Raw genomic sequence first — 18,596 nt, 5'->3', positions numbered from 1 at the left:
AAGGGTTTCAATGTACATATTGACATGTGATTATTGTTTTAAGATAGACTTGATGACTAAAAATGTGAACCTGTCCTTTAACTTTAATGTACTTGTTCAGCCCTTCACTAGGTTACTAATCTACCGCTTCACTAGTTGACCATACATGATCGTTATAAGATTATTATATATATATATATATATATATATATATATATAAAGACAAAAACACTAGATGACATATAGTTACATCAACTTATTTTCTGTTCACAATGTTTGGAACAGTTAAAGTTTAAGTTCAACATTTGCTGAAAAGACCAGGAAAATAGTCATATCAAACAAGATATTATGATATCAATAGTCATATGAACAGATACAACTTATAGAATGTGTTGTGTGAAGTAGTGAAATAAACCAATAACATATTTACATTCAACACATTATTATGAAATGTGACTAGAGACTGGGTCTGTTAAGATCATTCACATTGAATCACTCTGATGACATTTTCGACAAATCAGCCTTTTAATCGAACTTAAATGCCACGAGTTTTAATAATTTATAAAATCACTTACACAAATATGGCTGTTAATGGGTAGATCATTTCTTCCATAAACGTGCGGCCCTGAACGCACCAAATTTTTTTGCGCTTACGTCATCGCAATGCGGCCGGTGGTTTCCGTACTTTTTGGTAAATTAACAATTAACAATTATCTTATCGAAATATAAGCGCAAAACCAACCGAACAAAGGACAAGTGCTGAATTGGCTTAACCGATTAAATTATGTTTAACACACTACCTTTTTTTAACGTACAAAACATTTTATTTTTGTTTGTCTAACAGTCCGCTGTCTTGGTTAACTGTACGACTTTTATTGCGAAAAACGGAAGTAGAGTGTGTTATTTTGTGACGCTTGATGCCGGTCTGAGCCGGACCCTGATGCGGATCTTCAGCTTCAGACTTTCAGAAGTTGAGACGCGTTTCTAAGGTAACGGAGCTGCTGTTTTAACCGGACTGAAACTTTGGTCAACGTCAGACAAGCGTTAGCTTTCGCTTCGGCAGCACACTGCAGACTCCTTAATGCCGCGGAGAAGCTAACCAGCTAATTAGCTAGCTAAGTTGTAATAGTTGCTGCCGACTGGGGACGCGCAGCTAGCTAGCTTAGCCCAGGTTAGCTTCGTTGATCTGTTCTGCGGGGTTAAGGAGAGACACAGAACCTGAGAAAATTCGGATTTGACCCTGTGGACACCCGGCAGTGTGGACAACCAGCGGGGAATATTTTGACTTTTGCGTAAGACTGTTTGTTATATTCGTTACTTGTTGTTATAGACATGTTATTTTACAGTATTATGTGTATTTTGCTGCTGGTCTCCTGCAGTATATCTATACGAAATGTACCCGTTCACACAGGCTTTTTCTCCGAATGCTCTGCTGACATTAAATGCAACGTTTCTATTTATCAAATTGTTTGACATTGTTGGACACGTTTTTGTTTGCTGACGTGTCTCCCCAACAAAGAGGGCTACTCTTTGTTGGGGAGAATAGTTATAACATAAAAGAGAGAGGGGAGGGGGGTCGCTCCTTCCAGGTCCCCAAATCCAGGCCAGGAAGCTGCAGTTCGCTCCCTTATTACAAAAAGATGCCTTCACGGACAGGACCTTTTTTTTTTTTTTTTCTCCCCCGGTCCATCTTAACGTCATATTTACAGGCTGCATGCGCGTTGAAGGAGTTGCTGGAAGTCTGTGGTCATTCCTCCTGTTCACACTGGCCCTGAAGGGATCCCTTCGTACTGCAGCTACGCTGTAAAAGATTGGGGACAAAATCTACAGTCTGAGTGAGCCGAATCAAGCAGGGATACTGGTCCTGTTGAGTGCAGCATGTCCTCTTTGTGTTACTGTCCCTCCATCGCTGCTCACCAAGGAAACACTATCTGGAGGAACACAAAGAGGGAGTTTTGAGTTGAAAATGCTGTAACGTTTGAAAGATGGGTCTAACTGCGAGCCTCAGGCTGGAGTTACACCTGAATACTTGTCTTTTGGTTGCAGCCACCAATGACTTTCAATGTACAAAGCTAGGTGATGGTGGGGCCCAATTGGCTGCAGCCGCTCCCGTGCTCTAAGCCAATCCACCACAGCCACAGGTGCAGGTGGGGGAGGCGGGAGGGGGGGGGCATTCAGACTCTCAGAGAACACAGAGCAACTAATACAGTTATAACAGGGGTTGTAATGTGCCATGTTAGCTTTGAGAGCTTTGAGTTGTTTGCACATCATGCTAATAAACTAGCACGACTGTCGATGGCTGCAGGGGTGGGAGGACTCGTCTAATTGACCTCCTTCATCACGCAGCAGTAAACCTGGTAGCATTCACCAGCGTGTTTGTGCCTGTGTGTTCCAGCTGCTGTAGTTGTACTGGGAGGACCGGTGATGGGGCACAGGGTTGTCCTCGGGGTTCAGCGGCCCCGTCCCGTCCAGTTCATGCTGCCGCTGCTGCTCCTCGTCACCCTGCTGGCGGCGGTTTGGGCGGAGAGCCAAGACTACTACAAACTGCTGGGAGTCAACAGGGAGGCCACCACCAGAGAGATACGACGGGCCTTCAAGAAGCTGGCGCTCACCATGCACCCCGACAAAAACCCCGTGAGTTTCTCCACAAACCAAAAACACCTACGTATGAACCCTGCGAAAAACCACAAACCCCCAACACCCCAATTAAACCGGGAACTACTAAACCCTAATAAAGGTTTTGTGTTTTAGGGCGACGCCTCAGCTCATGAGAAGTTCCTGCAGGTGAATCGAGCCTACGAGGTCCTGAAGGACGAAGACCTCAGAAAGAAATATGATAAGTATGGAGAAAAGGGATTGGACGAGCAGCAGCAGCAGGGGGGGCGCTACGAGAGCTGGAACTACTACCGATATGACTTTGGTAAGTCGCGGTGTGCGTAACACCTGCGCACCTGTCGTGTGTAACCAAGGTGACGCTACAAGACGACGCTTTTGTTTAGTTTGTGTTTAATATTTAAGTCTGTGCGTCTGTGCAGGTATCTACGATGATGATTTGGAGATCATCACGTTGGACAGCGGAGACTTTGGTAAGAGTAACTTTCAAATGGAAGGCTGACATATATCCCAGTGTATATATATATATATATATATATATATATATATATCTGAACACCTCAGCAGTGTCTCTCATGTTCGTGTGTTTCAGAGGCAGCGGTGAACTCTGGAGAAATCTGGTTCATCAACTTCTACTTCCCACGATGCTCACACTGTCACCAGCTGGCTCCGACGGTAGTATAACACTAAACCACACACACGTTAAACGCACTGAACACACACACACGCACACACACACACACACACACACACACACACACACACACACACACACACACACCCGTACGCACGTGTTTTTACGATTCTCTTAATTTTTTAGCCTTCGGTGTATATTTAGGAAGTTTGACATTTGTCTTTATCATTGCTGATAACTGCTGAGACGGACTAGTGTTCACCACGTAAGACAACATCCGTCTTACTGTCCTGCTTTTGTCTCTCTCTGTCTCTCTGACCTGTCTGGCTCTCAGTGGAGGGAGTTTGCCAAAGAGATGGACGGCGTCATCAGGATTGGAGCAGTGAACTGTGGAGACAACAACCACCTCTGCAGGAGTAAAGGCATCAACAGCTACCCCAGTCTGTTTATATACAGAGCAGGACAGGTCTGTTGATTGATTATTGGTTGATTCCTTATTGATTGTCCAACTAACTGTTAGCTCAGCATCAGAGCAGTCCCGCTTGCCTGTCATCAACATTTTGTTCGTCTCTCTCTCTCTCTCTCTCTCTCTCTCTGAAGAAGCCAGAGAAGTTTAACGGGGAGCGTTCAAGAGACAACCTGGTGCGCTTCTCCATGCAGTTCATCACGACCACCGTCACGGAGCTCTGGCAAGGTAAACCGCGGGATGAATGAAACTGTGACCGGGTTTTTCGGGCTAGTTCATGTCGCTCTGTGTGGTCTGACCGGCGGGCGTGTGGTTGTGGTTTCGCCAGGTAACATGTTCAGCGAGATAGAGAGCGCCTACTCGTCGGGACTCGGCTGGCTGATCACCTTCTGCTCTCACACCGGAGGTAACTCGCGCCCCTGAAGGCTTTTCCTGCATGTCTGACACAGATAGTTCACCACTGAGCACATAGCCTGCCTGTCATGTAGTGGTAATGCTGCGTCTCTCTCTCTCTCAGATTGCCTGGAGCCCAGAACGAGACAGAAGGTGGCTGGGATGTTGGTGAGAACACAGTAGTATTTGTTATCGCAGGGTTTCTCACAGCTGCTCACAGCAGAGGCAGGCTGCTAATGTGAGGAGAAATTCATACATTTTAAAGAATGAAAAGTTTCATAAAGAAAAAAGAGCGGAGATGCTATTTCACTCAAGTGTCTTGAAGAGCAGTGGTTCCTCACTAATTTCCCTTATTTTAGTCATTTCTAGAAGCCTGAAGAGGTTGTTTTTTTTTTCTCTAGAAATTACTCAAGAAAAAAAAAAAGTTAAGAGTATCGAAAAAAATAAACACAGTTTCTCCAGACTCCTTTTTAGGGGTTCCAACACTCGGGTTTGGAACCACTGTTCCAACCATGTAGCAGTAAAGAGGATCTGTCGGACTCAGCTCAGCAGAGATAGCGATAGACCCCTTTTCTCACGGCAAGTGTCCCAGTAAAACCATTGACAGCGGGCCAGCATGCTCTGCTGTGAAAAACCGATGGATCGGGGTTTACGCATTTCAGGTTCCCTTTATCGACACTCAGAGCAGCCCATCGAAAAAACAGAAAACAATCTAGTTTGATTAATGTCTATGGCCAACAACTCAAACAGGCTCAATCAGCAGAAGACTTTGAATTAACTTGGGGCTGGATATTGACCAGCTTGTAGTTTAACATCAGTTTCTCTGTTTTTAATCCAATGATTTAAACCTGCAATCACAAAAAATATTACTTTGCGGGAACATAGACTGCTCATCTAAAACGGAACATGCCAGTTTAATTAGACATCTCTTTAATTAGGAAGGTACATTATGGAAGTTAAACATCTAAAACGTCTCACCTTCACTGCCCAGTTCTGTTAGTAGAAGTCGTGTTTATCCTGTTTATTTACTGTAATACATTCCACTGATCCTATTGGTTAAATAAGGATGGTACAAATGTCTGATCTGTGTGTGTGTGTGTGTGTGTGTGTGTGTGTGTGTGTGTGTGTGTGTAGGATGGTCTGGTTAAGGTGGGGTGGATGGACTGCACCTCACAGGAACACCTCTGTGACAGTTTCCAGGTAAGACCCGATACTGCTGCAATACTACTCGTACTGCGACTCTAAGATACTCATGTGTTACTCTTCATAGTCGCGTGTCGGTGAATAAACTCCCGTGCTTCTTTGCTAGTTGGAAGATAAATCAGAGTATCATCTGCAAAGCAGCTGAGATATTTTGTTTCTGAACACAGCGTGTCCTCAGCTGCTCTGAACTGTTCTTAAGTTTATTTTCTGCTAAAAACGATAGTAGTAGTAGTAGTAGTAGTAGCAGTAGCAGTAGTAGGGGTATACCATGTGTTGCAGTACTAGTATGAAGTATCTCTAAGACTTCTGCTATGTTTTAGGTGACCAGTGGAGCGACTGCTTTGTTCCCACCTGGAAGTTCTCTGGATCAACAAGGCAGCATACTGGTAAGACAGAACACATAACATACAGTGTAGTAGTGTCTGTAGTAATACTGCGTGTAGTATTGTCTGTAGTCATACTGTGTGTAGTATTGTCTGTAGTAATACTGTGTGCAGCACTGACTGTGTGTGTGTGTGTGTGTATATGTTCCAGTGGCTGAATACTCTGGACAGTAAAGAGATTTACAGTCAGGTCATCAGCCATCTTCCTGATCTGGAGCTGCTGACCGGCGACAGCTTCCAGGTACAAACACCCAGATATGGGTACAGCTGTTGGGTGCGGATCAATGCTCTACAACATGCGCTGATTTACACATGCTGTACCTTCTGGTCCCCAGAGGAAGCTGGCCCATCACCGCTGGTTGGTGAGTTTTACGTTGGGAGACCGAAGCCCCGCCGCCAACGAGTACAAGAAGCTCCAAGCTTTCCTCCGAAATGACCACATACAGGTACCTTGTCTGTCCCTCTGCCTGTCTCTCTGCCTGCCTCTGTACGTACAGCTGACTGTCTGACTGCCTCTCCAGGTTGGCAGAGTAGACTGTACAGCAGACTCGGAGTTGTGTCAGTCTCTCTACATCCATAAATCCTGCGTGGCCGTCTTCAAAGGACTGGGGATCCAGGACTTTGAGATCCACCACGGTCAGTACTGCACACTGGACTTCACTGTCCTTTTTAGCTTTCTGAGTTATTAACAGAGTGACTCTCTGGAAGTCGAGTCGGTTCACTTTGGAAATGTATCAAAAATCTATTTGATGGATTACTATGAAATTATGTACAGATATAATTATGATTAATAATATAATGAATCCCACTGTGAGGTTCACATTTGGGAATTGGAGTGAAATGTCTCAACAACTATTTGACGGATTGAAATGAAATTTGACAGACATTACCTTTAGTACTTCATCAGGTTGAACAATTTGTCCAAAACTTTTGGTTTGGCACTGAGCTTATGACCCAATACAAAACAAACGACATTCCCATCAGCCTCAGCTGTAGTTTTAGTCCTAATTAGCTAATGTTAGCATGCTAACACACTAAACTGAGATGGTGAACATGGTGAACATTAGCACTCTAGTTCAAAGCAGCACTGTCTTCTTAACAGCCTCACAGAGCTGCGTCGGTTTAATGAGAACTTCCTGGTGCTGAGATGAATATGTGTACGTCTGTTGTTGATTGATTTGCTGATTATTTTCCCGCCCCCCCCCCCCCCCCCCCCCCGTCCAGTTGTTTGGTATATAAAACGTCAGACAAAAGTAAAAAAAAAAAACATCTCTTTTCAAAGCCAGAGGAGACGTCTTCAAAACCCAAAGATACTCAGTTTACTATCATCGAAGCAAATAAAGATGTTTGTGAAGCTGGAAGCAGGGAAACAATCAATTCATCAGCGAATAGCGTCAGCTCTGTCTGTCTGTCTAACCCAGGTGTCCGTCCTGTCTGTAGGTAAGGATGTGCTGTACAACATCGTGGGTTTTGCGAGGGACAGCGTTCGCGCTCACGTGACGACTCTGAGACCCGACAACTTTCCCTCAGACCGGAAGGAGCCGTGGGTGGTCGACTTCTTTGCTCCGGTTTGTAACTCACAGGGGTTTTTAAATGGTCTAGAAATCGCATACCGTACCTATCTCAAGCCCCTCCACTTCCAGGACCAGTTACCGAAACACACATCAGACCATGTAAGAGGGCGGTGTGTTGCGTAGACCTGGGCGTTGCCTGCTGCTGTGGACTGGAGGCCACAGAACAGAAAATAACGTCTGGCATAGATCACAGATATACAGGTGGGAGTGCCGCGTCACTACTGATACCTGACTGGCCCTCGGGTGCCTTTAGACTTCACGCCTGTCTGACTTCCCTGTTTACCCTCAGGGCTGGTGATGGTGTCACACCTACAACACAAACAGAGAGTGATAGAGAGACAGGAATCAGCCACCGCGTTACACGTCAGGGAAAAAAAAACAAAAAAAAAAACTGTCCAATCGGAGCCGAGTGTGTTAATATGTTAATTACCACACGAGGCGAGAGAGAGCCTGAACAGGAGGATTAGTCGAGTTTCCGTCGAAGTTCAGCGAAAATTTTAACTGAACTGACAAAAACAAAATTGGCAAAAGAAAATAGCCGGTGGAGGTAATTGTCCGGTCGCTGCCATTAAACCACCACAGAAGAAGAAGAGAGCGCGACGAGACGACGTCACAGGTCACAGCCTCCTCGCCGCGTGTTTTCATCGCGGTCGCGTTTTTGTTTTTGCTGTTTCGCGACGTTTCGACGGAAATGAACTGAACTGATGATTGAAAATGTGCACAGAAACTGGTGGACGGAAATGCACTTATTGTCCCCAGGCTGTAGAGTTGTGACAGGCTGCCCTTCATTGTGAATTCAACCTCCAGATAACATCCCTGTTTTGCCCACTCAGACTCCATTTGAGCCTCAAAAATCAAGATCCCAAACTTCAAAAATTGGAAAAGGTTCAACATTATGTGAATGTTTTTACGCGCATAGTTTGTTTTTCTACTTTAAACCAAACGGGGGGGAAAAGCTGATGATTGTCGCACTCTAACAGCTTCCGCATTTAATATAATAAAACTTTTTAATAACTTCTTCTTGTGATGTCGCCCGGATATTAATGTGATGAATGTGCGGTTCATGCGTGCAGTGGTGCCCTCCATGCCGAGCTTTACTGCCCGAACTGAGGAAAGCTTCAATCCAGTTGGCTGGACAGATGAAGTTTGGCACTCTGGACTGCACCATCCACCACGGCCTCTGCTCTATGGTGAGTACACGTGTGTGTGTGTGTGTGTGTGTATATATCTGGACTGTACCACGACATTACATGAGCTGGAGACAGGCACATACCACAGACGGGTCGGTAACTTTGTCTGTCTGTCCGTCTCTCAGTATAATATTCAGGCTTATCCCACCACAGTGATCTTCAACGGCTCCTCTGTTCATGAATACGAAGGACAACATTCAGCCGACGGCATCCTGGAGTTCATACAGGTACTGCGCCCCAGAGACAGACTTGCTACGCAGCACACACGGACACAGTTTATGAGATAGAAAATGCCTGCGCGCCGCTGCCGCCCTCCCAAAGTGTCTCAAGGAAAAACGTCTTTCTGCCTCTGCAGGATCTGGTCAATCCATCTGTGGTGGTCCTGGATTCTTCCAGCTTCTCTGAGAGAGTCAAAGGTAAAACCGGTTCTGACAGCATCGGACAGTCCTGCTTGCTGGACCAGCGGCCGGCCGCACAAACAAAGATGTTTGAATTCACGAGGATTGCATTTAGTTCCCGTCCTGGCTGCTGCTGCTGCTGCTGCTGCTGCTGCTGCTGCTGCTCTTCAGTTCATAGATTCTCGTCTCCCCTGTTGTGTTGGTTGCAGGTCGGGCCGAGGGGCAGATCTGGGCGGTGGACTTCTACGCTCCGTGGTGCGGCCCCTGTCAGGCTCTGATGCCAGAGTGGAGACGCATGGCCAGGGTATACAACAACACACACACACACACACACACACTGCACACGCCAAATGCAAGGAAGTTTAGTCCAGTCCCAGCTCCGAGGACACCGATCACGTTAACGGATTCGATTTTTTTATTTCTCATCATTTTTTGGGGGGGGCCTTTTATGTCTTTTATTAGAGTTTGAAAGTAGAGATGTGACAGGATGAGGAACGATTTGTGCCACTAAAGTCCTGTCGCACCCTGAACAGTCAGCGTCTTATCTAACCTGTGTGTGTGTGTGTGTGTGTGTGTGTCTATGTCCTCACCCTCCAGCTGCTCTCAGGTCAGATCCTGGTTGGTTCAGTCGATTGTCAGCGGTTTCAGTCGTTCTGTCAGAGTCAGAACGTGAGGGCCTACCCTGAGATCCGCCTGTACCTCGGGAACGCCCGGCAGCCGGACCGCTACATGTATGTGCCGCACTTTGAAAGGCTCTTATTATATAGATATAGATTTAAGAGTTTTCCCTTTTTTCAGTTAACTTGTTGGTCCTGATCTGTCTGTCTGTCTGTCTGTCTGTCTCTCTCTACAGGAGCTATAATGGTTGGCACAGAGACGCCCATTCACTGAGAGCTTGGGCCCTGAGGTGAGACTCAAACCGTCCGTCTGGTGTCTAAAGAAGGAGGATTGTGTTAATGTGGAGACCTCTAGATGTGCAGTTGTGTCACTGTCTTGTGTGCACAGCTCTTTACCCAGGGCGTCGGTGGACCTGACTCCAGAGTCCTTTAGGTCTCTGGTTCTGTCCGGTCAGGATCACTGGGTTCTGGATTTTTACGCCCCTTGGTGTGGACCCTGTCAACACTTCGCCCCAGAGTTTGAGGTGCTGGCTCGGGTGAGACACCTTTTATGTTTTTCTAAATATATCTTTTTTATCTCTTTTCGGCTTTCGCTCTGCGGTTCCTGTCGGTCCCAGACCAGGAGACGCAACCGACAAACCAGAGCCAGACTCTTGTTCTTTCAGAGCGAGGCTTTCTGTGTCGGCGAGGCTTCGCTAAGGATGCTCTTTGTGTGATTGACAGATTCTGAAAGGGAAGGCTCGAGCAGGGAAGGTGGACTGTCAGGCTCATTATCAGATTTGTCAGTCGGCTGGAATCACCGCCTACCCAACCGTCAGATTCTACCCGTACCTGGGAACGAGGAGGGTGAGGACTTTCATACAAATAAAGGGCTTCACCGGTCCAGGCTTAGTTAGCTTACTGGTACGTGGCTAAACACAGAATCAACCCGTTGCAGCCCCAAAAGGACGCTCCCGTCCTTGTCAGCAGGTTACGGAGCAGGAGGGATGTTCAGTGAGCGCACGAAAACTACGACACAGAGAGTTCATTACTGACTGTAAACACATTGAGTGGCTTAAAGGGTTGTGAGGGAGGCTGAACACGAGCTCATGGTCTCAAAGATGTATAATGTGTGTGTGTGTGTGTGTGTTTTAACAGCACGAACACAGCGGAGAACACGTCAATAGCCGGGACGCTAGCGTGATTGCTGACACCATCACACAGCGACTACAACAGCTGTCGCCGCGGTCACACAGCAAACCGAAGGTAACCAGCCGCGAACCTTAGATTCAAACCCGAGCGCGAGGCGGAGAGACTGACGCCTGTCTTTGTCCCCGCAGGACGAGCTCTGATGATCCCGACGCGGTGCCGTGAGAGCGAGCAGCAATCTGATTGGTCAGGGACGGGCAGACGTGGTTTTGATTGGTCCAGCGCAAAGATCAATCAGTCAACACTCCTTGATGCGACCACAGCTGTAACGAAGAGACACAGACACTGACTGTTACCTGCTGTGTTGAATGTACCGACATTTTCTGCCTTGTTTTTATTTGTTTTTAATTTTGTCTCCATTGTTTGTATTTACTCTATGAAGTAAAACTGTGGGACACGGTATACTGGACTGACACACACACACACACACACACACACACACACACACACACACACACACAGAGCTACATGTTGACATAGTGTTGTATTTTATTGTTCATGTAAAAACTGTTGGACCTTCAGAATAAAACGTGTCAGTTCTACAAACTTTACTGCAGTTTGTATTTTTTCGCCGACTGATCGTTGCAGCTCTAATGGGGTGTGTGTGTGTGTGTGTGTGTGTGTGTGTGTGTGTGTGTGTGTGTGAGAGAGACACTAGAGGGCTGTTTTCACCTTCATCTGCGAGGCGGAAAGTTTCTCTGAGCTCACCTGAACGTACCGGCAGGGTTTTGTGACATCACAACTACTTTGAAGTTACACAAGTGTGATGTGGAAACTTTCAGACACTGAGAAGTGAAGTAGGAGATTTATTGTGTTTAGTCGTTCGACTTTTCGAAAAGGGTTGCATATTCATAGATTCTGGATTTTTCAGAGAGGGAGAAGGGGTCATTTTTGTATCTTAAGACAATGTCTGGAGGGGATCTTTAACTTGTTGTTCCCACTTTGACCAGCAGGCGTCACTCTTTACACTCAGCTGTCGGGGAGACAGTTCCGCAGAAGACCGGCGCTCAACCAGAATGGATTTATGAGGTAAGGTGTGGGCTTGTGACAAGTCTTACATCAGAATGCCTTGTGATTTGAAGGACCGACAGCCTGTCCGTGATGCATGCTGGGAACCTCTGTGCATACTATACAAGATGTGTTCACAATGATTGATTCATTTGATTGAGATGAGCAAAAAAATGTAAAAGATTAATCAAAATGAAATGCAAAAAGTGATAAATTGAGGGGGGGGGGGGGGGGGGGGGGGTTGATGGACCGCACTCTTCTACAGCTTTCCTAATGGTTTGCAATGGTGTGTTTCCAGTTGAACCAGCAGGTGACGCTGTTGCTCCTCTGCTCAGTCGCTCCTCTGGGAAAGAGTTCGGCAGGGAACAGGAAGTCCCAGAACAGCCCCGGCAGTCAGAATGCAGACCGGTACGGGAGTGAGTTCACCCTGCAGCGGAGCAGGCTGCTCAGATAACAACCGCCGTGGTCTGCTCCATCGCAAAAAGGTCTGAATGTGCCCGAAAGAGCTCAAAGCGGCAACGGGCTGAACTTCAAGCCACTGCATTCTGGTTTCAAAATGAATTTCCAATCCAGCGACTTGCAGGGCAACAGTGAACGCCAAGTCAGAGACTAAACCCCTTATTTGTGTCAGGTGACGGTCCAGACGCTCAGTGAGGCTCGACGGGATGCTGAGTTTGAGGAAGGGTCAAGACTTCACGTCCCATTTGTCCCCCAGGCGCATGAAATCTCTGTTGTATATGAGTCTTTCTTTTATGTGGTGGCTTTTGCTGCCACGGTGGCCTCAGTCCGAGGCGATAAATGGCATAAAATACAAGGATTTGACTGCCCGATTGGTTTTGTGGGAATATCTCGCATTTACATTTGGGACTTGATATGGAAATACCTGTAGTTAGTATCAAAGGCTGAACTGGAGAACATAAGCAGAATTTGCCAAAATGTAAATGACTACAGGCTAAAAAAAAAAAAAAAAAAAACCTTGTAAACTGGATTATGCTGTTGGACAGTTTCGATCATTTGGTCTCTAGCTCAGATTTGAAGGGTTCCTCTCGTGTTTTGAGGAATAAAATCCAGCCATCAGACCAACGCGGCGGAGAAAGAAGCGGAAAGTCTCACAACAGGTAAAAGAAATGTTCTCGAGTTCTGTAATTAACTAAATGACCTCCGGGACTTTCCACCTCTGAGCATTGTTAGACACAGGACATTTCTGTATATCCCCCCCCCCTCTCTGTTTTGTGGGCAATTGGAGGTCAGCATTGACGCAGCACTGCTCCATAAACCACTGGAACCACTTACTGTGTGTGCGTTCTATTGTTTCATGATGTGAAATGGAGCAGCGAGTTGGACAAACACTCGCTGAGGTATTGTGGGAACCAACCTGATAATGTTTGTGTGTGTGTGTGTGTGTGTGTGTGTGTGTGTGTGTGTGTGTGTGTGTGTGTGTGTGTGTGTGATGACGTCAGATTAAAATCACTTTGCGTGTTGGACTGTTGAAGCCTTGGCTGTGTGTGTTCGAGTGTGAGATCTGATCACGATGATTAACGCACAAAAGAAACTCCACCGGCTTCCACCATTGCAGCGCCGACCGAATAAACAAACAACAAGTTTTTGTTTCTCAAGTTTGACGCGTGTTTTTCTCTGGATACACAAAGAAGTAATAAATGGAAGTATTATCAGCTAAACACCAGAGAATATTAGACCAAACTGGGGCTGAATCACAATAATACTGGACTGAACCAGAGCTAAACAGAACTAAAGGATAGAGGACCAAACCAGGGCCACAATACCAGAGAATACAGGACCAAACCTGGGCTAAAACACCGGAGAACATAAAAACCAAATGAGAGCTGAAACATCACCGAGTACTGGGCCAAACCGGGGCTTGGACCATTTGACCAAACCAGTGCCCCAACATCAGAGAATATCGGACAAAGAAGCTAAAACACCAGAAGATATTGGACCAAATCACGGCCAAACCAACAGAGAATATTGGCCCCAAACTAAGAGGATATTGGACCAAAGCAGAGCTGAAACCCCAGTGAGTACTGGACCAAGCAGCGCTTGGATGAGATGGGCTATTAGACCAGAGGATAGTAGACCAACCAAGCAAAACACCAGAAAATACTGGACAAAACAGGCTAAAACACAAGTGATTGTTGGACTTGGACACTTGAGCAAAAAGCAAATATTGGATTGACACAAAGTGGACTTCAGAGGACGGACGATGCTTCTCTGCTTCTGCTTTTTTATTTAACTTTTGTTATTGTGGTGCGTCGAGGCCTCCAGCTGTTTGTCTTTCTGCCCTCTAGTGTTGAAAAATCACTTAATGCAGCTTTAACAGTTTTCAATGAGGCCAGTCAGAATGAAAATATTCAGTGTTGACTGTGTCAGCATGAATAGAGCCACTCAGCCTGAAGGAACAGACTACACCTTAGACCAACACCAGGTGTGCTTTCAGGAGAGGAGGGGAGAGGAGGAGAGAGGGGAGGAGGGAGGAGGAGAGGAGGGGAGAGAGGAGGAGAGGAGGAGAGGGGAGAGGAGGGAGGAGGAGAGGGGAGAGGAGGGGAGAGAGGAGGGAGGAGGAGAGGGGAGAGGAGGGAGGAGGAGAGGAGAGAGGGGAGAGCAGCGGAGAGGAGGAGAGGAGGAGAGAGGGGAGAGGAGGGAGGAGGAGAGGAGGAGAGAGGGGAGAGGAGAGAGGAGAGAGAGGAGGAGATAGGAGAGAGGGGAGAGGGGAGAGGGGAGAGGAGGAGGGAGGAGGAGAGAGGGGAGAGGGGAGAGGGGAGAGGAGGAGAGAGGGGAGAGGAGGAGAGAGGAGGGAGGAGGAGAGGAGGGGAGAGGGGAGAGGGGAGAGGGGAGAGGAGGGGAGAGAGGAGGGAGGAGGAGAGGAGGAGAGGAGAGAGGGAGGAGGAGAGGAGGGGAGAGGAGGAGAGAGGGGAGGGGAGAGGGGAGAGAGGAGGGGAGAGAGGAGGAGAGGAGGGGAGGAGGAGAGGAGAGAGGGGAGAGGAGGAGAGAGGAGAGGAGAGGAGGGGAGAGAGGAGAGAGGGGAGAGGAGGAGAGAGGGGAGAGAGGAGGAGAGAGGAGAGGAGGGAGAGGAGGGAGGAGGAGAGGAGGGAAGAGGAGAGGAGGGGAGAGGAGGAGAGGAGGGAGGAGGGAGGAGGAGAGGAGGGGAGAGAGAGGAGAGGAGGAGAAAGGAGGAGGAGAGAGGAGGGAAGGGGAGAGGGGAGAAAGTGAGGAGGTGTAATAGCAGTAAATCCATGAAAACATTTTCTCTTCTCTCTCATGGAAACTGCAGCTGAGAAAACACTGCTGGAAATTAGTAGGCAGGAACTACTGGAAGCACGCCTACACACACACACTGAACATACTAACACACTAACACACACACACACTGAACATACTAACACACTAACACACACACACTGAACATACTAACACACACACACACACACACACACACTGAACATACTAACATACTAACACACACACACACACACACTGAACATACTAACACACACACACACACATGCTAACACACACTGAACATACTAACACACACATACACACACACACACACACATACTAACACACGCTGAACATACTAACACACACACACACACACACACACACACACACACACACACAGGCTGTGTTTCATGCTGCTGCTGTGTTCTGTTAAACAAACTTGCCTCAGATCAGTGAGACACACTGAAGGTCTGAAGGTCCTCTTCTAGTCGGATCCTCAGTCTTTCACATTCGGACTCAGGTTCTATCAACAGTTTGTTTGTATCGACTTCTAGAGCAGCGAGCCAAATGAAAAAGTCTCATTTTAACGGAGCGCCAGTCTACAGACATGCTGGCTGCCTGCGGAGGTTAAACCAAGCACCAACCTCCAGCTGCATTCTTTCTAATGGTCAGCAGGGGGCGACTCCATTGGTTGCAAAAAGAAGTCAGATTGTATGGAAGTCTATGAGGAAATGGCCGTACTTCTCCCTGGATTTATGACCTCAGTAAACATGTTCCTCATGAGTTTATGGTCTCAGTCGCTAGTTTCAAGTCTTCTTCAATACAGCACGATGTTCATTTAGTAAATTATGGTCCCATTTAGAGGGAAATAGTTGATATGCTTCAGGGCGGGGCTACCTTGTGATTCACAATTGTTTGGTGGTGCTGAAAGACACTCGGCTGTTCATGTTTTCTGGGGAGTACATTTACAAGCTAACTCTGTTAGCGGCTCCTTTCGCGGGGGCGGAGCCAGGCTCCAGGTGCAGTCAGGTTGCTTAGGTGTAGGTAGGCGTGCATGGTGTCCTCCAGTTCTCAGGTCCACAGCTCCACCCTCTCCACCAAATATGGTCACTTCTGCTTCCAAAAAAACCAAGATGGCAACGGCCAAAATACCAAACTTGTTTTAGAAATATATAGAAATGTATAATTTGAAGAAAACATCTTAAAAGCCTGACCAACCAGCCAAAGCAAGTGAGAAGATTTTTTAGTGAAGTACTATATCAGTGGTCGCTTAATGGATGGCTGCATGCAGTTTTCATGGCTGCAGTTTAGCGGTAAGGAAGTTAAACACACACGGGTCCGATTTCAGTTAGAAGCAACCTCGACAGCGAGACAAACACCCACAGACTCCGACCACATCGTCTAAATTCATGTTTAATGGTTCAAACTGCTGTGAAGAGTCCAGCGTTAGTAAAGTTTACCGATAAAAGTCGTGTAGTATTGAGCGTTAGTGTGTTTACATGAACAGAGTCACAGTGGGATAATGAGAGCACTGTTTGTTCATCAGAGGTCGAGTTCAGACAGAAGGAACTCCAGTCTGCTCTCTAAAGTCTAAAGGCGAAACGCAACAGGACTCGTTACGAGGACACTTTCAAAAGACGACGCGTCTTGCATCAAATCTGAGCGCTTCTCCTTGACAGCAGAGTCGGCAGGACAGCTCTCAGAGATGAAGAACCTCTGCTCTTCCTCAGAGCAGCGGCACTGAAAAAAGAAGGACGTAGCGATACAAAACGAGGCCAGCTTTGCTTTGACGTGCCACCGACAAAGAAAGACGGACGTCAAAGCACTCCGACGTATTATTATTCTCAGTGTAAAGCCTCACGCAGTGCCTGGTCGACACATCAGAGACAAGGCAAGCCCTGTAAATTGTCCGTGGCAGGTGTGTGTATTTACTCGATGGTTGCCGACAACAGTGTAGAGAGGCGGCGGCGGCGAGGGATTCTCTTGCTTTCAGCGAGTCTTCACACCTCAACCAGTAAAAAAACGGTACAGACTGATAGTCCGTAGTTTAAAAAAAAAAAAAAAAAAAGGTGCAGTCACATTAGGCCTTCCGTTCAAATGAAACTGGGACGAGAAGGCACGGCTCAGAATACAGTTTGCAACCCGCCGGTGCGATGTTGTGCTAATCACGGTGGTGGCACTCGAGTGATGGCATTGTTTCAGTGTTTTTGTTGGACGGTGGTGGCACAACTGGAGGTCGCACTGCAACAGGAGACGCGCTTGACATTTGTCCCGCAGGCTTCCCACGGAAACGAACAGGAGACTGTAATGTGACCGCACCTTGTCCACCCATCACATCAATCAAATAAGCAGCGTGTCTCAGTCACAGTTTAACACGCCCTCTTTCATCCCCCCCGCCCCCTCACGCTGAATGTCACATGACCCAAAAAAAAAAAAAAAAGATTACAACTGATAAAAGCAGAAGATCAATTCTAATAATTTCTGATGCGTCCACAATGAGGCTAAAGATGGTGGAGAGGTTAAAGACAACTCGCCAAAAAAAAATCTGAAAATCTGAAAAATGTTACTCTAAATGTATATATGTATATATTAAGCCTGGGGTGTGCCATCCTGAATTAATAAAATGTACATTTTAAAAAAAACTAAAATTACAGAAATTACTTTTCTTCTTCTGTCCTTAAAAATAGGAATTAATTGAATTTCAAAATGGAACTTCAAATTTGAGTCATATATGTCACATAAAGATTTTTTCTCTGTAAATTGAGCTAACGTTAGCTCCATGAGTTCTACGGTTTTATTTCAAGCTGACTCGCTCTTAAAGAGCATGTCGTACAAGGGACGTTTACATTTATTTGTGAATTATTCCAGTGGCACACTCCACACTCTTCCTACAGTTTAAACACCCAGTGGCCACTTTACTAAACTACATTACGATCTACTGAATCCAATACAGCTGTTCTGCCTTGAAATCTGCTTTTTTTTTGTGATGCCTTTAATGTTAATTCAATTACATTTCGAGTCGACAAAAAGTTATAAAATTCTCGGTAACATTTATGGTCGAGCTGTTTCATTGAATTGCAACAGATTGTACAGGTGCACCTAATAAAGTGGCCACTGAGTTTATGTTTCCTGTCCCACAATTCGTAACACATGACATGTTGTTTTCTTTTGTAGTGACACACTGAGACCAGAGGAGGCGCTGAAGACATAGGTGAACCATTTCTCTTGCTGCAGTCGGTGTTGATGCTGTTTTCATGGTTTATGGCTACAGATCCATCAAAGTCCAAAAAGTCCAAGTCCAAATGGCTTTTGTATAATTTAAAAGTCCTCCGTCACGTCGTCATGGTAACGCGACCAACACCCAGGTCCATCATTAAAGACTGGGACCACACAGGGAGGAGCTGTGGAGCCAACATGGCCGCCACCGAAAAGAAATTTGTTCCAAAAAAAGTAGTGTCATGTCATATTGTATGGCTGTGCATAGGTTTAGTACTACAGCTTTGAAGCTCCACCCCTTCACTTGTCTTTACTGAGTGCTTTAGGTGTACACACACACACACACACACACACACACACACACTACATAATGTTTGTGCAAAGAAAATAAATGACAAAAACCAGACTCCAAACAGTCTGATAGATGAAGAGATGAACTACATTCAGCTACAACAGCCTGTGATAGTGCAATATCTACACACACGCACGCACGC

The 18,596-nt window shown here is 46.4% G+C and overlaps 1 protein-coding gene across 1 annotated transcript; it reads left to right on the top strand.

Annotated features, from left to right (window-relative positions):
• Window positions 1-2,403: 2,403 nt before the first annotated feature.
• dnajc10 (DnaJ (Hsp40) homolog, subfamily C, member 10) lies at window positions 2,404-11,179 on the top strand. Its single transcript, XM_070914751.1, has 24 exons — window positions 2,404-2,613; window positions 2,731-2,899; window positions 3,015-3,065; window positions 3,185-3,267; window positions 3,561-3,692; window positions 3,827-3,920; window positions 4,021-4,098; window positions 4,210-4,253; window positions 5,220-5,285; window positions 5,609-5,674; window positions 5,823-5,912; window positions 6,007-6,117; window positions 6,193-6,307; window positions 7,112-7,239; window positions 8,319-8,435; window positions 8,561-8,662; window positions 8,791-8,851; window positions 9,043-9,137; window positions 9,431-9,564; window positions 9,687-9,740; window positions 9,839-9,986; window positions 10,174-10,296; window positions 10,588-10,695; window positions 10,770-11,179. The coding sequence occupies exons 1-24, from the start codon at window positions 2,404-2,406 to the stop codon at window positions 10,779-10,781; spliced, it is 2,391 nt and encodes a 796-aa protein (XP_070770852.1). The 3' UTR covers window positions 10,782-11,179.
• Window positions 11,180-18,596: the final 7,417 nt, after the last annotated feature.

Source organism: Enoplosus armatus, chromosome 11, assembly GCF_043641665.1.
Source record: "Enoplosus armatus isolate fEnoArm2 chromosome 11, fEnoArm2.hap1, whole genome shotgun sequence".
In the NCBI taxonomy this organism is placed as follows: domain Eukaryota; kingdom Metazoa; phylum Chordata; class Actinopteri; order Centrarchiformes; family Enoplosidae; genus Enoplosus; species Enoplosus armatus.
This window is presented reverse-complemented; position numbering and strand designations above follow the sequence as displayed.